This window comes from Coregonus lavaretus (genome assembly GCF_964263955.1).
Source record: "Coregonus lavaretus genome assembly, chromosome: 33".
Taxonomy (NCBI): domain Eukaryota; kingdom Metazoa; phylum Chordata; class Actinopteri; order Salmoniformes; family Salmonidae; genus Coregonus; species Coregonus lavaretus.
In genome coordinates this window covers 26,670,466-26,693,741 of record NC_140020.1, presented here as the reverse complement: position 1 = coordinate 26,693,741, position 23,276 = coordinate 26,670,466, and the positions used below count along the sequence as shown (strand labels likewise).

At 40.2% G+C, this 23,276-nt stretch overlaps 1 protein-coding gene across 1 annotated transcript; it reads left to right on the top strand.

Moving 5' to 3' along the window:
- The first annotated feature begins 452 nt into the window (after window positions 1-452).
- LOC311108541 (uncharacterized protein C14orf132) lies at window positions 453-20,179 on the top strand. The gene is made up of 2 exons (XM_084151188.1): window positions 453-534; window positions 18,754-20,179. Exons 1-2 carry the CDS (start codon window positions 508-510, stop codon window positions 18,976-18,978), a joined length of 252 nt encoding a protein of 83 aa, XP_084007314.1. The 5' UTR covers window positions 453-507; the 3' UTR covers window positions 18,979-20,179.
- Window positions 20,180-23,276: the final 3,097 nt, after the last annotated feature.

Here is a 23,276-nt window from a genome sequence, read left to right as displayed (position 1 = left end):
AACTAGAGATCTCAATGTCAGGGCATGACACTGAAGCACAAGCTCTTGTTGTATTTCCAAATTCACAGATAAATGTGCTAAGAGTAGGCAAGACAACTCAATTAGACTGTCATAACTACTCTCGAAAACACTGCGTGACTAGCAGTTAGGGTTCATATCACTGTAGGCTATTAAAAAGAGGGCCAAAGGTGCGACATCATGATTCTCCTGGTTCTCTTAATAATAACGGGTCTGACTTCTCAGTCTCTCTCTCTCTCTCTCTCTCTCTCTCTGTCACAAACACCCCCACACACACACACGGCTGTTGCGCACTTTCTCTCTCTGTAAAGGTTGTCGTATGTTCCAATACCATAGTCGCCTACTCGGCTACGCTACTTGCATACGCTATGAACGTTGGCTGGATCTGAGAATGTTGGTGGGAAAAACGTTCTAATTACATTTTGGAGAAAAATAGGGCGACTCGACACTGTTTCAAGATAGACAACGGTGTAACAACGGTGTAACACAATGGATCTCTCATTTATGGCTGCGCAGGTAAGTGAGTGTGACATTTTTGGTATTAGTAATCAAGAGAAGTTATGTGTGGTTTCCATGCAATTATCGGCTAATAATTATTTGAACTAATAGGCTAAATGCGTTTTCAAAAGCTTACTAATGTGCAGAAGGTAGTGAGGAGATAACCCATTCTTTATGGCGTCTGTATGGGTTATTTATTGTCTACCGACATACGCACGAAGTTTCTCTCTCCCGATTAACTTGATTTTGTCATCAACAAGCTAAACTAACCTTTCGCGGATAAACAGCTGTAACAGCCATCCCACCCTAAATCTTGAGATCAATATAGTATTTAAACCGACTGTAATACAACTAGTTGATTTTTTCAAAATATACAATTTGGTCAGTAAGCTTTAGGAAATAATACGATGTTAGCACGAATTAGATTTGGCTAAAGTTACTTTTAATTAATGAAATGTAATGTAATGAAATTAGTAATATAAAAATAAAATATAAAATGTATGCATAAATGTTTTCATCCATTTTCTATTATTTTGTCCATGCTGATGTCCCTCTGATCATCAATGCAGTTCTTATATCTGACTGAGATGTCAGACAACTGTGTAATCAACAGGATAATTAAAGTAATCAAATGTAATCAGCCCAGATGAGATCTATGCAATTACAATAGACTCGGAGTTGATCAATATCTATTAAGGTAGGCTACTCTAGGCATTATATGGCAGGTTACCATGCCATATTGCAAATATGTGATTTACAATGTGAAATGTCATTTACCACTCTTACCTTGAACATGTAACTCCTCATAACGACTCTAATAAATGAAACATGACAATAACACACCAGTCAATGGACAATGTTTACGATTCACCTTGATTTTCATTGATAGCCTATTTACTTTTCTCTGATTATGAGTGTGATGCCCTCAGGGCTGCACATGCATGGAAATGAAGTTGGCTATGTCTTTTTAGAAAACATGGGCGTCATTAAGGTGGCCAAGGGGAGAGAAGATCATTTCATTTTTAGCTTTTTTTGTGTGTTTAATCTCACTTTTTGGTTCAAGTGTTACCCGAACAACAACAAAAAATAGTTGGCCCAAACTTAGCTCCAATTTGAGAAAATGTAGGCAAACATTTTGTCAATTCAAAATGATGTGTTTGCTCAACTTGTCTCATATGTTAATTAAACTATAAATTATTATTTGGGCATCTTAACTAAAAATGGCTGTGCAACTGGTTACAGACACACACAGTGATTTTAACATACAACGTTTTTAACTTACATATATTTAACATACAGGATTACATTGTGCATGTTCATTTATACTCACCTGGGATTTGAACTGGCAGCCTCTTGGTTCATGGCATTCCAATCTTCCGGCTATGCCACCATATCTGTGTCATTTATCAGTTAATCTAACTATTCTCTCATCATTGATTTGATTTACTTATTTCAGCAATTTTTGGTTTTTCTGTTAGCTAATGTTACTCCTTAATCACTATGATAAATAAAATAGATTTTCTTGAGTGTACTTTTAACAGAGCTGAGATTTACTTTGAAGTGCAATGTGTAGCAAGGCAGGTGAAATCAGTCATTGACACAGACATGGTTGTGGTAGCAAGAAGATTGGAAGAGGTTGTGAGTTCAAATCATAGGTTGAATATGAATTACTGTATACATGTCAACGTGTGTCAAATATGAAAACATTATATGTTAAAAGCATTAGTTCCTCCACAGATTATTTTAGGTAAGTCATATTTATGAGACAATTGTAGCAAACACATCATGTTAAGTTGACTGAATTTCTGCCTATGTTTTTTCAAGTTGGAGCTATGTTTGCGCCAACTATTTGTTTTTAGTTCTGGTAACACTTGGGCCGGAAAAAAACCCAGTGGAACCAGTTACTTAATAATAATTAGTTGAAACAAAACAACTTACAGTGTGGGGTGTTAGCCAGGTGCCTGACTAGTTGGAATGTAACGAGGTATCAGCTAAATTCCCTTGTATTTAGAGGCTTTCTGACAGGGATGAAAGTTTTTAAATCCTCAATAAAGCTGACCATAGTATCTCACAAAGCCCACACTGAATGTGTATGGTCAACACATTATGCAATCAGCATACAGAACTTTCAGGTTACTGTAGGAAAATACAAAATAAAGACTGATATTACTGAATTACAACAGTATAACCATGAGCTAGGACACCATCAAATATCTTCATGTCACCACTCATTCCACTCAACATCCATCCATACTATACTTATCAATGACATATCCTCAATCATCTGTCAACTACAAAACAGTATTAATCAAGGCTTTCTCTGTTCCTGTGGGTGTTCAGAGTCTAGGTCTGGGAGGTCATGTGTGGGGGAAATATGTAGGGTGCTTTCCTCCACGGCTCTAGACAGCTGTGCGGCGGTGCGAGGAAGTGATGGCTGATGGGAGGACGGCATCAGTAAGACAGAGAGGTTGACACAGCTCTGCCTGCCACCTTGAGAGAGCGCTCCATTAGTCTTTGACCGGGGCGCCACGTTTCTCTGCCTGACTTCTCCACGACGCTCTCTGCTTTGCTCAGTGTCATCTCACCCTCGATGCCCTGGCTGACAGACAGGAGGTAGTCACTTTCATATTAATGCTGGAGAGCCCTCTGAGATGCTCCTTTACCAAATTGTTCCAACATGGGTTGCTATGACAGAACTTGGTAACTATGCAGGCTTAAGAATAAGCACTAAGTGCCTCAGTTTCTCACTTCCTACTCACCCTTATTACATTACTCCCATTCTTATTACAGTCTTATTATTAAATGTCTCTCTTCCATCTCATTATGCCTTCATACACAAAAAAAATGCTGGGTTAAAAACAACCCATCGCTGGGTAAATAGTGGACAGAACACGTTGGGTTATTTTTGACCCAGCCAGTTGGGTCATTTAGTTGGGTTATTGAGCTATGATCCACCGGGTCAGATCAAAAGACTGGATGCGTGGCTTAGTAGGGGCGTGGCTTTCGGGTTGTTATTTTTGTTCCCGGGTGAGAGTAAATGTCATTATGGTTGATCTGTTTTGTTGTATTGTCAAACACATTAAGGGTGAGCACTGCCACTTTTGTAGCTTAATGAGGCTTACACAAGTTGAGTTCCTCAAGTGTCTATGCGTATCCCAGTGTTGGGATAGTTACCACTTTGTTATGATATTTAAATAATGTTATTAATTGTATAGTAAAATATGTAATGTGCAAAAATATTGAAGAAAATTTAAATTTGCAGTGTACAAACATAACATGATGAACAGGAATGACATTTACATGGGTGGCCAAAAATACCTATCTGAACGCCACGTCCCCAATAGGACATGCCTCCTGAAAATAACCTCTAGAGTTTAAGCCGGGGTTGGGGTGTTCTACTAAGCTATAACATATGGAATTGTTTTAAGATGGTCATACAAAGGATCATTTAGATATTTGATTTGGAATTTTGGGATCCCTTTAGGTATAAAAAAAAGATGTAAAAAAGATTAAATATTGAATTTGGCCTTACTGCTATTAGCCCATAGAAACACATTGAATAACAGCATCATACATGGAAAAACAGATAGCCAAAAAATACATCTAAAGGAATTTTGTTTTTGAAGTGTCTGTCCTATATCTGAGCTATATAAGAAAGATCAGGAAACGTCCATGATTTTTTTTTTACTGGTACCGGGCTACCTTCAGGCGAGTCTTGTGAGGCTTGTGAGCATCCTACAGCAAAACAGGGGTCACAATAGAGGAGTCATAATAGTTTGTAGGCCACCGTTCAGATGCTACAGACGTTTTCATGAGAAGACCGATTTTCGGGATGTCTCATGATCTGACAAACACCGCTTTAGCTCTGCCACCTTTAACCGCAGATGCGGAAGGCCGATATTGGCGGATGCAGTGGATTGAGATGCAGCCCATGCAAAAAACCTGATATTTCTACCTTAAACAGACAGATTTTGATGGGGATGTTTGTATTATGCTAGTTAGATTTTTGCGGGGCTACGGAAATTGACTCAAGAGGGTCAACCCAGCATGAAAGTGAATAATAACCCAATTGATGGGTAAATTAACCCATGTTTGGGTAATCCAAAGGCGTGGCCTATTCGGGGTGTGGCTTTAAGATAGTTATTTTTGGCCACCTGTGAGAGTAAATGTAATTAATGTTTATCATCAAGTTTGTACACTGCAAATGTTTATTGTGAAATTCCTTCACATTACACATTTTAATATGACATTTATAAAAGTACTATTTCAATATTATAACAAAGTGGTAACTATACCAACATTGGGATATGCATAGGCACTTAAGGAACTCATAGTCTTGTGTAAGCCTTATTAAAGATACAAACCTGTCTGTGCTCAACATGTACTGACAATACAACAGAACAGATTAACTGGAATGACATTTACTCTCACAGGTAGCCAAAATAACGATCTGAAAGTCATGCCCCTACTCCAGTATTCTGCTCTGAAAATGTGGATCATAGCTCAAAACCCAGCATCAACAACCCAATTTGTAGAAAATATTGGTTGTTTGTGACCCAACTGGCTGGGTCAAAATAACCCATGTGTTCTGTCCAATATTTACCCAAATTGGGTTGTTTTTAAACCAGCATTTCTTTTAGTCTACATGTCCATTGGAAACCAGAGAGAGAGGGAGCAATCATCTGGGTTGCAACTAACTTCATTACGCTGTTGGTGGTATAAACAGTCTGAACATTTACGGTGCTTTCTTTAGAAATGTTTCTATCTGCTAGCCTTAATCTCAAACAGGAGCAAACTTGTAATGAGCCCTAATGTTTTGCCAAATGACTTTACCCTAAATCGTATCCTTCATTTTGTGCCTTTGATGCAGATTAATCGTGGGCTATATTCCTTTTAAGTTTTGACAGATGATGAAGGATGCTTGAAGTTTGCACGTTTTTTTTTCATATAATGGCCATGATTGCAATCAAGAATTCCCATTATTCCTACTTGAGCCATTCCGTTTATCTCTTGCCACTGATACCGATGCTTCTTTCAACTCTTAATGAATTTCTCCTTTCTGCTTGGCCACTGCTTAAGACATTTTCATTTTTATACCCTATAACTAAAGAGGAATAGTTCTACTGCTTTTGCAAGACTCATGCTGTGTATGTTATATGTCACACACTGATTTTAGCATCAATCTACTACATTCATGTTTTCTATTTCATGCTCTCATACTATTCTATACATCCTTGGTTTTGATCATTAATGTTGTTTGTTGCTAAATTAATTTACAGCACACATCAGCTGTCAGTAAGCGAGATGCTTATTAGTGGCTTCAGTGTATTCTGTAGAGAGGGTGATTATGCTGATAACCATGTCTCACGATGCCTCTGTGTGTAAATGAATGAGGATGGACACCCATGATGCTTGTAGGTTGTTTACCCTGTAGAGAAAGGAAATTGGAGCGCAAATGAAAATGTCAGTGTGGGATGCCATAGAGTTAGTGAGCCATTACCTATAGCCAGAGGGGCCTTTCTCTCCAAGCTACCTTCACAAGGAAGCAGCCTAAGGAGGGCAACCTATTTCCAAACTTAATCGACTTAAACATTTCTTAAAATATATTTAGGCCCCTATTCCAGGCATGGTCAAGTGAATAAATGGGACTGTGGTCATACATTAGATCATCTTTTGTTTAGTCATCCGTCATTCTTCTACTCCCTATTAATAGCAATGTACTGTGAATGAACAAGCATGTCCATGACTTACAATATTTAACCTTACAGAGCAGAAGGAAATGCCCCCAATACCTTACTTGCACAGCAGGCAGTAGTTATATTTTACCCCCATTAACATTACCAGATGTACATAAAGTAAATGAACTGATAATACAAAAAATCCAACAACCATTGCAAAAAAATCCAAACAACCATATTTTGAGTTATTAATGGACATTGATACATTTTCACGAGTCATCACTTAATTAAACTACATAAATACATCAAATTAAGAATTCTCCAAGGAGCGCACAAAAGGAACATAATGATATGGATGTTGGGTCTGGGATGTTAATTTTCTTCAAAGGATCTGCAATGTTTAATGAGTGCAGTGATTTACTGCATTTATAATCCATATACAGTATTGTGTTGTCTTTTTCGACCTGAAAAGGTACAGTGAGGGAAAAAAGTATTTGATCCCCTGCTGATTTTGTACATTTGCCCACTGACAAAGAAATTATCAGTCTATAATTTTAATGGTAGGTTTATTTGAACGGTGAGAGACAGAATAACAACAATAAAATCCAGAAAAACACATGTCAAAAATGTTATAAATTGATTTGCATTTTAATGAGGGAAATAAGTATTTGACCCCTCTCAATCAGAAAGATTTCTGGCTCCCAGGTGTCTTTTATACAGGTAACGAGCTGAGATTAGGAGCACACTCTTAAAGGGAGTGCTCCTAATCTTAGTTTGTTACCTGTATAAAAGACACCTGTCCACAGAAGCAATCAATCAATCAGATTCCAAACTCTCCACCATGGCCATGACCAAAGAGCTCTCCAAGGATGTCAGGGACAAGATTTTAGACCTACACAAGGCTGGAATGGGCTACAAGACCATCGCCAAGCAGCTTGGTGAGAAGGTGACAACAGTTGGTGCGATTATTCACAAATGGAAGAAACACAAAATAACTGTCAATCTCCCTTGGCCTGGGGCTCCATGCAAGATCTCACCTCGTGGAGTTGCAATGATCATGAGAACGGTGAGGAATCAGCCCAGAACTACATGGGAGGATCTTGTCAATGATCTCAAGGCAACTGGGACCATAGTCACCAAGAAAACAATTGGTAACACACTACGCCGTGAAGGACTGAAATCCTGCAGCGCCCGCAAGGTCCCCCTGCTCAAGAAAGCACATATACAGGCCCGTCTGAAATTTGCCAATGAACATCTGAATGATTCAGAGGAGAACTGGATGAAAGTGTTGTGGTCAGATGAGACCAAAATCGAGCTCTTTGGCATCAACTCAACTCGCCGTGTTTGGAGGAGGAGGAATGCTGCCTATGACCCCAAGAACACCATCCCCACCATCAAACATGGAGGTGGAAACATTATGCTTTGGGGGTGTTTTTCTGCTAAGGGGACAGGACAACTTCACCGCATCAAAGGGACGATGGACGGGGCCATGTACCGTCAAATCTTGGGTGAGAACCTCCTTCCCTCAGCCAGGGCATTGAAAATGGGTCGTGGATGGGTATTCCAGCATGACAATGACCCAAAACACACGGCCAAGGCAACAAAGGAGTGGCTCAAGAAGAAGCACATTAAGGTCCTGGAGTTGCCTAGCCAGTCTCCAGACCTTAATCCCATAGAAAATCTATGGAGGGAGCTGAAGGTTCGAGTTGCCAATCGTCAGCCTCGAAACCTTAATGACTTGGAGAAGATCTGCAAAGAGGAGTGGAACAAAATCCCTCCTGAGATGTGTTCAAACCTGGTGGCCAACTACAAGAAACGTCTGACCTCTGTGATTGCCAACAAGGGTTTTGCCACCAAGTACTAAGTCATGTTTTGCAGAGGGGTCAAATACTTATTTCCCTCATAAAGATGCAAATCAATTTATAACATTTTTGACATGCATCTTTCTGGATTTTTTTGTTGTTATTCTGTCTCTCACTGTTCAAATAAACGTACCATAAAAATTATAAACTGATAATGTCTTTGTCAGGGGGCAAACGTACAAAATCAGCAGGGGATCAAATACTTTTTTCCCTCACTGTAGTATGTAAATCTAAATGAAATGTTGCTGGTCCAATGTTCACCAGAGGTGACGATTTGTCAACGTGAATTTTCTTTCCATGATGTAGTTATTATTGAATGGGACATATCATTATTGATTGATGTAATTGTTTCACATCATAATTCATCATATTTAATATATTCACAGATACTCAGACATGTTGTGTTCTTTACATTCAGGCAAGCCTAATTGAATAGAAGAAAAGATCATCTTTGTTTAAAGACGATATTCTTCATTTTTTAAAATTGTGTTATAACTTCTGAAACATTAAATTATGCCCTTCTTAGGTTATAAATTGCATCGTGAAGGCTGTATCTGACCTGGTGTCTTGGCGGAGTCAGAGGTCCCCATTCTACCCTAGTTATGTCACATTACAGTAGAAGCCATGCTGTGACGCAACTGGTCTGGGGACAGGGCTTCCACATCCTGTGTAACTCATCATCACTACAGCGGGGGTTACTTCCAGTGCCTCAAACAAACATAGTTAAGGGTGTAGGGAACAAACCCATTGCTGCATACAGCAGTCCTGCTCCTGGTCTATACACTGGTCATAGAGTTCAACTCAGACTTACTGGAGGGCATCTATCTGCCCAGTGACTCATCATGAACAGTATGATAAAAGGGGGCCAAGGAGTGTACAGTAAGGAGAGTCCTCTGGATCATCCCTATAGCCCTCTGCACTGTGGAACACTGTGGATTGCTATTGTAGCAGCAGTAGCAACCCAGAGAAGGGGCCCATTCCAAATGGCACCCTATTCCCTATACAGTGCACTACTTTCTACCTGGGCCCATAGGGCTCTGGTCAAAGTAGTTCACTATATAGGAAATAGGGTGCCATTTGGGACACAACCAAGATTATTCAAAAAGGTAGCCACTTTCAGTCCTCGTTTACTCCTGTGTGTAATCTCTATGGAAATGTTTTGACTAAGTAGTTCTACTTGAACTTGAGGTCTGTGGTGTCATGATTCAATGACATTTCAAATGCAAAGCAGAAAACTACTCAAACGTGAACTGTGCTGGGTATGTGCCACATCTGAGGAATAGCAATCAGTCAAATGTTCTCTCCATACCTATCTCTCTATTAATACTTACACAGTTTGTTACAGAAAGTCCTGGCAAATATGCTTATTTCCACAGGGGCAATGGCTGCTATCATACTCCTGCAGTGCCACTTTACTGAAAACACTCCAATCTCAGGGATATTGGAAGCTATCGCTCGGTGGAAAAGTGTGTTATCTAATGTTAGTCCAAATGTATGGGTTTTCTCTCTCTCTCTCCCACTCCCTCTCTCGCTCTCTCTCTCTCTCTCTCTCTCTCTCTCTCTCTCAGTTACTTTTTTCAAGTCTTTTTGTGATTCAAAGTCAGAGAGGTTTTAATGCCCATTCTAGAAACGAGTATTTAACAATGATGTGGTATAAATGAATTTTTTTCGGTGTGATATGTCAATGTCAATTTCAAGAAATGACATTTGAAGGGTTAATGTGTCAATACTTGTTATGCAAAAATGTTGTGTGGAATTGGAGGTACCAAACTATTTGAGGTGTTGCTCCCCTCAGATCCCAATTAGTTTTGCCATTGGGACTAGTCAATAGGTAACTTCTTGTGACTTATGTTGTCTAGAGGATGTCTACACTCCATGACTACTCGGTATGACCACACCGGTGCTCACGAATCATGACCGCAGTCAAATTCCAGTGACCGTTTAGTCACGGTACCTAGGCTTCTCCTAGCTCTGATGCTGCTGATGGTCATTAGTAGCCTACCAACCTTGCTAACTGCCTGGTACTCAGCACTCTAATCACTCTGACATCAATGCAAATGTGATTGAAAATCTAATCAAACACGTCATGAGAGCCCACGAGTTCATGTTGCACAATTGCGTGAGAAAACAGAGTGATGGTCTCTATTAAAAAGAGGATACCATCAGCTTTCTATAGGCTAGGCCTACTATATTTATTTATCAACTTTCCTAATATTAAGGACATTGCTTCTCTTTACAACAGGAGTATAGCTTACCTGGCTGGCATGAAAATGAACCACGGGAAAAGCGTCCTCCATTCGCTATTTAAGTGCATAGATGACATGTTTCGAGACAGGTTCATGACAATGGTCCATTCTAAATCAAAACAAATTTCACACATATATTATTTAGTATATGTAAAGACAAGATTAAATCAAGATCAGTCTGATGGGTGACAATATTAGCCTATCACTTGTGAATGATATATTATCACTTGTGAATGATGCCCAGCTTGTGTGCAGTAAGGCAAGAAACAATGCCTTCTTTTTTGGTGACTTTTTCAAATCATAGTCACACACCTCATGTAGTCTAGCCCATAGGCCTATATGTTTTGATAAGGTTTGTATCACAACTAAAGTGGCCAAATAACTTCTTAAAATGAAGCACATTAATCCGCTTTACAACCGGTGTAGAGCCTAACTGGCATACATAGGCGGCGTGTGAGTTTAACATTTGGGGAAAATCATTTTCACCATAAAAATGTACCCTTATAATAAAGCATTACACGCATAATCGTATTTGCGGTCACTTTTGAGAATGGTGTTTTCCCGCTAATTGATTGCATTTTGGAACATTTGGGCTTTTAGCCTACTGCCGTGTGCGCATTTCTGTGCTTATAATGTGAAGAAAGCAGCCTGTACCCTGTAATGCAGCCCAGTGGATAGCGTTACAGTACATCACATGGAGCCCAGCCCCAGAGTGGCGCTAACGCTAACTCTGAGATCCCATGCCCCTCTTTGTGATTAACCTATCACCTGGCTGCATACTAAAGTGAAGACTCACCCAGGCAGTGAGCCAGCAGGAGGGGACTAATCACAGTCTGCGGAAAGTCCCATGTCCTTCTTGTCATGGTTGAGTGATGGACGTCTTGCTCAGTTTGCTTGATGGCCACCGCTGTTACAGGAATGTGGTTAGCCCCACTCTGAGCCCAGACACAAACTTTTAGGGGAAAGTAGTAGTGGTGGGAAACAGTATAATATTGATAATTCAATACAAAATTGGTACCGGGCGATATGTCGTGGTATATCGCGATAGCATGTCATATCGTGATAATATTGTGGCATATCATGATATGTTTTTATTCTTCCTCCTTGTCTACACTTTTCAAAAAAACGGTTCACATTTTCTATTTTCCTTTATCCCCATAAGACATTCTCATCCAGGGGAAGATAGAAAGACGGCGTGGAGGTTTAAAGAGAGACTAGAGGGAAGCTTGGTGAATTTTTGTATAAAAGGGGGTGTGCAGCAATGATAGGCTAATGATTAGTACAGCATTGTGTAATTCTTACAGAGCCAAGAGAGAATTAAAGAAGAGCTTGGCCCAGGCAGGCACATAGTACTGTTACAGATCTGAGTGATTTGGAACAAGCAAAAAAATAGCAAAAATAGCTGGCTAACTCTGTTTTGTCAAAGATTCTCCGTCTTCAGTAGTATGACGGCACTCAACCAGACAGGCTTGAGAAATGGTGCCTCGCCAGATACTACTTTGTAACGTGAAATTGCTTGCATGTTTCAGCATTGCTTTCCATGCTATAAATGACACGCCACACTCATTAAGTGGAGGTGGGCTTGATATGACTGGGGAAAATAGCATGTCTATGGATTGTGGAGGCAGAAATCCAACAATTGCAACACATTTTCCAAATGAAATGGTAGGTCATGAACTATGCAAAATAGTGTAGTCCTTATTACCTGAAGATGACAAAGTGTCCTATGCGTGATTTGCATAGAATACTTTACCGTAGTAACAGAGTTCACTGAGAGACATGGAATGAGTTCTTAGCAATAAATGTACAAAGGTCAGGATATAGCAGATTTAAATGTCTGGTCTGTAATAGCATACAGGATAACAAAGTCCGTATGGGAAAATAGTGGTAAAGCTCAGATATGTATTGTCATGTGAAGCAGGGGTTTATAGGTACTGGACTCCATATTGAAGTCCGTAAAAAAGTAATTGAGAATATGTGGGCCAGAATTGCTATACGTGTGAATCCATGAACCATCCATGAACCTCTTTTTACTAGATTGAAGTGTTTCACTTTATGTTTTGTTAGAGACGATATCATATTGGTTTCTCAAGTTTTAGACATTTATATACCTTTTGAATGATGGGTTCTTTTGGTTTCGTGAGAGAGGCAGCTATGAGAGAGGTAGTCGTGACTGATGCTGTGTGGACGTTTCAAAAGCATGTAGTATTCTCAACTTCTTGCAAATAGCATTATTTTACAGTAATTATAGCCTGACTTAACGGGGACACCCGATTTTTCTGTAAACACATGGGGCATTTTCTGTAAACACGTGCTTTCCCTGCTTGGTTTGTATGAATAAAAGCATTATAATGGCCTGGAACATTACCATAAGTGTGCACAGTAGCCCGTAGTTAATGGATGATATTTGCAGTGTGTTTAGGAGAAGAGAGGAGAATGTCACTGTTGCTACCCATTGGCTCAGTAGTCTATTTGTACGAAATACTGATTATTTTGGGATACTAGTGGAAATAAGAGAAAGTGCACTTCACAGGTGAGTAATTTACAGTTGATGGAAGTGCTCAGAGTCATTACTATACTCTAAGTCCAAAGTGGACATGTGAGTGGTCATTCAGTGGTTCTGCTAAGCAAGCTTTGGGATATTTAGTCTGTACTTGCGATAGAATACAACATGTTACATCCTTTTTCTTCACGCTGAAACCTCTGGCTATAGGATCGAAGATAATTTAGTGAACAGAGAGTTCCATGACTGACGACAGACTGGAGGCTTATTTGAGGAACTGCCTGTAGAAACATAAAGACGTTGACAGCTTCTGACAGCTGCTTTGTAAAGGAGAATCCTAAAGTGCTCTCTAACACATATCCTCTAGTCCAGGCTGTAGGGTTGAAGACAGCCGCTTATATACAGGGACTATACTGAGACTCATATGAGGATATAGTTTGTACTCTGTTGATGTTCAGTCCTATGGAAGCTCTTTTGAAATGCTTTGCTTTCTCCCCTGATAAAAAACAGACAGAAGTACGGTGTTCTATGTGCTATCATACTGTACTGTGTACTACAACAAGTGGTCATATTTTAACACAAAATAAATGGTGATGTCTTTCACTTCTTTTCACTTTCATTATGTGAGGATCAGTGGGTATCCTAACAAAATAGAACGAGCATCAGAGCAACACGAGACATTGTGAAGGGGAGAAAGCACTGACAAAAAATACTAACTGTACACTTGGAGATTTACATAGAAAGGGATTGTGACAGTGACAAAGAGCAAATGAGTGCAGGAAATCAACTGAATTTAGATAATAAATCCAGGTCATCTAGCCAGGGCAGTATTGAGGCTCCAGACCTTGCTATCTTGTTGATCTCTTAATTATTGTCTCAGCTGTGATTTAGCACAGTCTACACTAGGGAACCAATATGCAAGATCCATTTGTTCTAGCCAGAAAGCAATTTCTAAAAGCCGCAATGGTGGTGACAGACACCTCTATTACCCTGAACATAGCACTTTAATGGCTAGTTGGAGACAGACGTGTGTAATACGATGCATGAACGAATGAGCATGTGTGAGCACCATCGCTCATTCGGACAGAGCGGTTTGTCTTCATAGGCACACTGACTTGTCCCTTTGAGGGAAGGTGCCTGGGGCAGTCTGGGTTGTTGTGCGTCTTAGTGTTTTGTCGGTGTGTGCATGTGCATGTGCATGTGCATGTGCATGTGCATGTGCATGTGTATGACAGTGATGTTTAGCAGATGAAACAAGGAACAATTGATTAAAGACAACACTTTTATGTCTTAGTTACCTTGTAAGGTACTTCAATGGAAAGTATTGACAGCATTGTATAGCAATCAAGCAGTCGACCTCTTAGTGACACCTTGGAATGGATGTCCAGTTCACAAATGGACAGTGTGTATTCCATTACCAGACAAAGTCAGCGACAGAGTCAGCTTTGCATTGGTGAACAGCTTTAAATGAAAAAAAGAACATGTTTGAGGAATCATTTACTTTTAATGTATGTTCACATTCCCCAATCATGTTTCAAATGGTTTGAATCTTCTCTGATCAACAGATAAAAGGGAAACTTCTTGAAAGCATAATTTCTTCAATGAGATGAGTATCCACCCAGGGGCAGCAGGTAGCCTTGAGGTTATAGCATTGGGCCAGTAAATGAAAGGTTTCTGGTTTGAATACCGGAGCTGACGAGGTGAAAAAAACTATCTGTTGCTGTACTATTGAGCAATTGTTACAGGGTGCGGAACAATGGCGACCCTGGCCGTGACCCCACTCCCTGCAAGTGTCTCAGGGTGAGTTTGGGATACGCAAAAAAAAAACTTTTCCATAACGTAACGGCAAATATAAGCACCCCCTTAAATTATTGTTAAAGTTGTCTTTTATGATGGTTGTATGAGGACATTTTGTTCATGTCTTTTTGACAACCAGAAATATACTATTAGAAGCATTTATTTAGTTGTAATGACCCCAGATAACAACCAAATGACGTCTTTCCTATGACTTGTTAATGTTGTCATGACAAAATACACATTTACCTGGTTGCTACAGAGACAGTTTGGTTGTAGTCTGTTATATACACTACACACCTACTCATTCAAGGGTTTTTCTTTCTTTTTACTATTTTTTACATTGTAGAATAATAGTGAAGACATCAAAACTATGAAATAACACATATGGAATCATGTAGTAAACAAAAAAGTGTTAAACAAATCAAAGTTTATTTTATATTTGAGAATTTTCAAATAGCCACCGTTTGCCTTGATGACAGCTTTGCACACTCTTGGCATTCTCTCAACCAGCTTCACCTGGAATGCTTTCCCAACAGTCTTGAAGGAGTTCCCACATATGCTGAGCACTTGTTGGCTGCTTTTCAATCACTCTGCGGTCCGACTCATCCCAAACCATCTCAATTGGGATGAGGTCGGGGGATTGTGGAGGCCAGGTCATCTGATGCAGCAGTCCATCACTCTCCTTGTTCAAATAGCCCTTACACAGCCTGGCGGTGTGTTGGGTCATTGTCCTGTGGAAAAACAAAATACAGTCCCACTAAGTGCAAACCAGATGGGATAACGTATCGCTTGATGGTTTTTGCGACTGCACTTGAAGAAACTTTCAAAGTTCTTGAAATTGTCCGTATTGACTGACCATGTCTTAAAGTAATGATGTTTCTCTTTGCAAGTTTGAGCTGTTCTTGCCATAATATGGACTTGGTCTTTTACCAAATAGGGCTATCTTCTGTATAGCCCCCCTACCTTGTCACAACACAACTGATTGGCTCAAACGCATTAAGAAGGAAAGACATTCCACTAATGAACTTTTAAGAATGCACACCTGTTTATTGAAATGCATTCCAGGTGAATACCTCATGAAGCTGGTTGAGAGAATGCCAAGGGTGTGCAAAGCTGTCATCAAGACAAAGGGTGGCTATTTGAAGAATCTCAAAAATAAAATATATTTGTTTTAGTTACTACACGATTCCATATGTGTTATTTCATAGTTTGGATGTCTTCACTATTATTCTACAATGTAAAAAATAATAAAAATAAAGAAAAACCCTTGAATGAGTAGGTGTGTCCAAACTTTTGAATGGTTCTGAAAAAAGAAAGATAGAATTTCGCACACTCGGAAAGTATTCAGAGCCAATACTTTTTCCACATTTAGTTACTTTACAGCCTTATTCTAAAATTGATTTAAAAAAGTAAAAATACTCATCAATACATAAAACACACAATAACACATAATAACAAAGCAAAAACAGGTTTTTAGACATTTTTGCTATTTTTATTTATTTTTTAACTGAAAAATCACATATACATAAGTATTCAGACCCTTTACTCAGTACTTTGTTGAAGCACTTTTGGCAGCGATTACAGCCTCGAGTCTTCTTGGGTATGACGCTACAAGCTTGGCACACCTGTATTTGGAGAGTTTCTCCCATTCCTCTCTGCAGATCCTCTCAAGCTTTGTCAGGTTGGATGGGGAGCATCGCTGCACAGCTATTTCCAGGCCTCTCCAGATATGTTAGATCAGGTTCAAGTCCGGGCTCTGGTTGGGCCACTCAAGGACATTTAGAGACTTGTCCCGAAGCCATTCCTGCGTTGTCTTGGCTGTGTGCTTAAGGTCGTTGTCCTGTTGGAAGGTGAACGTTCGCCCCAGTCTGAGGTCCTGAGCACTCTGGAGCAGGTTTTCATCAAGGATCTCTCTGTACTTTGCTCTGTTCATTTTGCCTCGATCCTGACTAGTCTCCCAGTCCCTGCCGCTGAAAAACATCCCCAGAGCATGATGCTGCCACCACCATGCTTCACCGTAGAGGTGGTGTCAGGTTTTCTCCAGACGTGACAATTGGCATTCAGGCCAAAGAGTTCAATCTTGGTTTCATTAGACCAGAGAATCTTGTTTCTCATTGTCTGATAGTCTTTAGGTGCCTTTTGGTAAACTCCAAGCGAGCTGTCATGTGCATTTTACTGAGTAATGGCTTCCGTCTGGCCACTCTACCATAAAGGCTTGATTGGTGGAGTGCTGCAGAGATGGTTGTCCTTCTAGAAGGTTCTCCTATCTCCACAGAGGAACTCAAGAGCTCTGTCAGAGTAACCATCGGATTCTTGGTCACCTCCCTGACCAAGGCCCTTCTCCCCCAATTGCTCAGTTTGGCCGGGCTGCCAGCTCTAGGAAGAGTCTTGGTAGTTCCAAACTTATTCCATTTAAGAATGATGGAATCCACTGTGTTCTTGTGGAACTTCAATGCTGCAGAAATGTTTTGGTACCCTTCACCAGATCTGTGCCTCGACACAATCCTGTCTCTGAGCTCTACGGACAATTCCTTCGACCTCATGGCTTGGTTTTTGCTCTGACATGCATTGTCAACTGTGGGACCTTATATAGACAGGTGTGTGCCTTTCCAAATAATGTCCAATCAATTGAATTTACCACAGGTGGACTTCAATCAAGTTGGAGAAACATCTCAAGGAGGATCAATGGAAACAGGATGCACCTGAGCTCAATTTCGAGTCTCATAGAAAAGGGTCTGAATACTTATGTGAATAAGGTATTTCAGTTTTTTATGTTTTATAAATGTGCATACATTTCTAAAATCCTCTTTTCACTTTGTCATTATGGTGTATTGTGTGTAGATTGATGAGGATTTTTATGTATTTAATCCATTTTAGAATAAGGCTGTAACGTGGAAAAAGTCAAGGGGTCTGAATACTTTCCAAAGGCACTGTGTGCTACCAACCTAATAACCAACGTTTCGGCAATGCAGTGCCTTCTTCAGGGTAGTCTGGTTAAATTACATGTTCTCAACCAGAAAACCACTTTACAACCATAACATTACATTCTGAAGATGTAATACGGTATATTTTGCCCTCTGGGCATGAGAGGAAATAAGTTTGACGTGTAGGTGAACTGTCTCTTTAATTCCGCTCATTTCATTATCTGTGCGGTGTGAAAAGCTGGAGCAGTCAGGTGGAAACCTGAAAAATCAGACACATCTACGGAACACTCATCACAGCCCTTTCCTTGATCAGGTCTTTATGTGGCATTGTCTGTCCCTTTATTGCTCTTTTTTATTAGTTTGCTATAGATGAGCAAACAATTAATCTCTATAGGAATGAAAGGGAACAAGGCACTCATAAAGGATCTCGTACTCCATCCCCTCTTTGAGACAATGTTTACAAAATCTATTTTGTATACTGTATCTCTTAACCTCTATTGAATATGTACTTTACATGTGACAAACAAATCTCCACAGAAGGGTTTTCAAAGATGCAGGTAGCAGCGACATCACATTAGAATACGTCTTTCCCCATTGTACACTAATGAGAAGGGACCTCAGTGACAGATTGGTAATTTGCTGCTATGGGTTATGCTCTAATACGGACTGTGTTGTATAGGATACAACTGTGTGAAGGAGAACACTTTTCTTGTCCCACTATCATATTTCTGGGGTTTGGCTACCTAAACACAGCTCATATATTCTGTGTGTTATCTTCTGAACATAGTGGATGCTGTCTTGCCATCCTCTTCCCTACTGTAGATGGGTATTGAGATACTGTGTGTATGTTCTGAATGTGTATGCGTAGGTGTAGGAATATGTAGGTTCCATACTATCGCTGGAAAAGCATTCCATTGGCAATACAGTAGCTTGTTGTAGATGCCTTTCAATGAAAAAGTTTTACATTATTTATATAATCTTAATATGTGCTCCAATAGCCTATTCCAGATAAGGGTTCCGCATTCACAATGAATCAAAGCCATTGCAGAAATGTTTTCAGACTATTTACTTAATATTGGAAAGGAGATAAATGAACTGCATATTCAATGAATATCCAAAGGGAGAAGAAGATTAGGTTACTGGACTATATTGATAGGGAAGGAGTGTTTCGGGTTATACATAAAATGTTGCGGTACAAAGTTTAATGGACTTCCTTTTCTCTTTCAGTCTGTCATGGCGGGGGCCTTCATGGACTCGTCACCCAACGATGACTACAGCACGGACCACTCCCTCTTCAACTCCTCAGCCAGCGTCCACGCCGCCTCTATGGCAGCCCATGACCAGCCGGAGCGGGAGCCCATGTCCCGTGACGCCATCTGTCTTTGGATTGCCATCACTGCCACCATTGGGAACATTGTGGTCGTGGGAGTGGTGTACGCCTTCACTTTCTGAGTGGTGGGAGCCATGATGAAGTGTTGCCAGTAGGAGGAAGTTGCTACACAAGATATTTGGACTAAGCTCAGAAACTTGGGAGCGACATTAAGCTCAGAACTCCACAGCAGCCAACAGCCACTCTGAAAGTCTACACTGATACAGTGGAGTGAATGATTCTTACATTGACATCTTGTCCAAGCTTTTGAAAGACAAGGGACAGTTTACAAATACAGAATTGAGTATGTGTAATATGTTGGTCATTTTACTTCAGCCAAAGGTCAAAATATGAAATATTGTGTACATAAGTTCTGTTGATTTTACATAAAAATGTTAACATTTCTGATGAAGCTTTAATAGTGAATGGACTCTAGAAATTGTGTACAGTGATGTATAGTCTACTCTGAATAACCTCTGAGCTAATTGGTCAATTCTGAAATCATCTAAAGGACGTAAAATATTCCTAGACTGAAAATCAAAACCTTTGCAATGTGCCATTCGGAGCGTTTGGAGATCATTGTATGGAAAGTAACACTGATATGTTTTTATCTTCAAAGCATGACACCACAGAGGTTACTGTATTCTAAAGATATCTGCCCAAAGCTAGGTGTTTATGACAAACATTCTAGAAACAGAATGCCTAAAGATCTTAGATTTATTTACTGACCCCATGAAAATATAGTTCACCTGACACTATCGGTTTTGGATCAAGTAAATCTAGTTCTCCCCTTTTCTCTCCTTTTCTTCCTAAGTGAGCTGAATAGACAATCCTTTACGAGCAAATTCATATCAAAGAAAGTATGGGTACACTAAATCTATTTCCCTTAAACACCCCTATAAGACCTCAAATCCATGTGAACGGGATGTACGATTTATAGAAATTGATGTTCACCGTGACTGCTTGTAATTTTCGTTTAGCAATCCACTTTTCACAGATGTTTACATGTGGAAACCACATTCATCACACTTAGAACTCACTTGGATCCAAGTCTAATGTAAATGCCTCTTGATGTGACTGCTGTAACCATAACCATTTTAATGTCGGTCTGAATGTATATTTGGATCTAAGATTATCTTTCTTCCTCTTTATATTCGCTAAACACATTGTAACCCAAACTGCATAACAAGCCAAATACTCAACAAAAATATAAACGCAACATGTAAAGTGTTGGTCCCATGTTTCATGAGCTGAAATAAACGATCCCAGAAATGTTCCATACGCACAAAAAAGCTTCTTCCTCTCCAATTTTGTGAACAAATTTGTTTACATCCCTGTTAGTGAGCATTTATCCATTGCCAAGATAATCCATCCACCTGACAGGTGTTGCATATCAAGAAGCTGATTAAACTGCATGATCATTACACAGGTGCACCCGTATGAAAATGTATGCACTCTAACTGTAAGTCGCTCTGGATAAGAGCGTCTGCTAAATGACTAAAATGTAAATGTAAATGTGCTGTGGACAATGAAAGGCCACTCTAAAATGTGCAGTTAAGTCACACAACACAATGCCACAGATGTCTCAAGCACAACTGGCTAACAACACACACATACAGCTGTCTCAAAGCACGCTGGGTACATTTCCATGCACAGGCATCCACAATGTTCAAATGGATTATGAACACCCCCTTATAGAGCCTCTTTACAAGTGGACATCACACCACTAGCCGATACTCTTACATAAAGAATTAACTGAGATACCATAAGTTGAATGATACTCTTCATCTATTAGCATTAGCCTGCTTTTACTAGCTGCCCTTAGATACCTTAAGCATATGCAGTGGGGGAAAAAAGTATTTAGTCAGCCACCAATTGTGCAAGTTCTCCCACTTAAAAAGATGAGAGAGGCCTGTAATTTTCATCATAGGTACACGTCAACTATGACAGACAAATTGAGAAATAAAAATCCAGAAAATCACATTGTAGGATTTTTTATGAATTTATTTGCAAATTATGGTGGAAAATAAGTATTTGGTCACCTACAAACAAGCAAGATTTCTGGCTCTCACAGACCTGTAACTTCTTCTTTAAGAGGCTCCTCTGTCCTCCACTCGTTACCTGTATTAATGGCACCTGTTTGAACTTGTTATCAGTATAAAAGACACCTGTCCACAACCTCAAACAGTCACACTCCAAACTCCACTATGGCCAAGACCAAAGAGCTGTCAAAGGACACCAGAAACAAAATTGTAGACCTGCACCAGGCTGGGAAGACTGAATATGCAATAGGTAAGCAGCTTGGTTTGAAGAAATCAACTGTGGGAGCAATTATTAGGAAATGGAAGACATACAAGACCACTGATAATCTCCCTCGATCTGGGGCTCCACGCAAGATCTCACCCCATGGGGTCAAAATGATCCCAAGAATGGTGAGCAAAAATCCCAGAACCACACGGGGGGACCTAGTGAACGACCTGCAGAGAGCTGGGACCAAAGTAACAAAGCCTACCATCAGTAACACACTACGCCGCCAGGGACTCAAATCCTGCAGTGCAAGACGTGTCCCCCTGCTTAAGCCAGTACATGTCCAGGCCCGTCTGAAGTTTGCTAGAGTGCATTTGGATGATCCAGAAGAGGATTGGGAGAATGTCATATGGTCAGATGAAACCAAAATAGAACTTTTTGGTAAAAACTCAACTCGTCGTGTTTGGAGGACAAAGAATGCTGAGTTGCATCCAAAGAACACCATACCTACTGTGAAGCATGGGGGTGGAAACATCATGCTCTGGGGCTGTTTTTCTGCAAAGGGACCAGGACGACTGATCCGTGTAAAGGAAAGAATGAATGGGGCCATGTATCGTGAGATTTTGAGTGAAAACCTCCTTCCATCAGCAAGGGCATTGAAGATGAAACGTGGCTGGGTCTTTCAGCATGACAATGATCCCAAACACACCGCCCGGGCAACGAAGGAGTGGCTTCGTAAGAAGCATTTCAAGGTCCTGGAGTGGCCTAGCCAGTCTCCAGATCTCAACCCCATAGAAAATCTTTGGAGGGAGTTGAAAGTCTGTGTTGCCCAGCGACAGCCCCAAAACATCACTACTCTAGAGGAGATCTGCATGGAGGAATGGGCCAAAATACCAGCAACAGTGTGTGAAAACCTTGTGAAGACTTACAGAAAATGTTTGACCTGTGTCATTGCCAACAAAGGGTATATAACAAAGTATTGAGAAACTTTTGCAATTGACCAAATACTTATTTTCCACCATAATTTGCAAATAAATTCATAAAAAATCCTACAATGTGATTTTCTGGATAAAAAAACATCTCATTTTGTCTGTCATAGTTGACGTGTACCTATGATGAAAATTACAGGCCTCTCTCATCTTTTTAAGTGGGAGAACTTGCACAATTGGTGGCTGACTAAATACTTTTTTTCCCCCACTGTATCATACTCTATATAGTAGCTTTACTCCAGAGAGCCAGCATAGTTGTCTTCTGCTTTTGCTGTCTGCTCTTTGTGCACATTGGTGTTAGCGGTGAGATTCAGAGCCAGTTACTCACCAGACGGGGCATCCAAATCTCCAAACCCCAAAGTCACTATCTAAATCGCAGCCGCCAGACAGTGAGCTCCCCATTAGGTGTAACGTGGAGGCTAATAAAATGTCACTAAATCTCTGATGCGTCCCTGCCTGCCACACCATAGAGCAGGCCCCAGGATGTCAAACACACTGCATTAATAACGTCACTGTTTGGGAACAGTCATTGTCTGCGTCCTAAATGGCACTCTATTCCCCATACAGATGCCGGATCTTAATTTGACCCCTTTCGTCTCAGGAGGATTTGAATGAATATTGAATATTTTTAATCGCCGCCAGGGGGCAGCTGGAAACGGTGTTTGTAGGCTATACAATAACTTAGGCTGCATGTGCACTAGGCGTCAGTTCAAGTAGCCTATGTAGGCTACGTGCAGGCTACAGCGCGTCTCGTGTGAATTCTTATGCGGATTATAATAAATTAACATATTTGTAGGGGTAGATCAATTATTTTATTGTATGTTCAAGATAAGCAATAGGACATTTCTTTAAATATATATACCTCAGTGCCTGTGTGGTTCAGCGGTTACAGCTGCTGACCCTGGAACACATATGCCAGCGTCAGCATGGGTTTGAATCTGGCTCCCTGCCCTTTTAATTTTTTGGAGGAACTAGTACTTTTCTAGTTACTCTCTTTGGGTTGTACTTTCTGATGGAAGTAATTTACTTTTTACCCAATTACATTTGATCAAATCACTTCAGTTACATAATTATTAGATACATAGATATATTATCTTATTATATCGTCGCTGTAGGATGAAAACCTTGTAACTCCAAGTTTGGTG

What these genes read in the sequence shown, in the direction of transcription:
- LOC311108541 (XM_084151188.1), top strand. Translation starts at nt 508, where the DNA reads ATGGATCTCTCATTTATGGCTGCGCAG. An exon ending in TCTCATTTATGGCTGCGCAG is followed by an intron (nt 535 to 18,753) that starts GTAAGTGAGTGT and finishes TTTCTCTTTCAG; the next exon opens with TCTGTCATGGCGGGGGCCTT.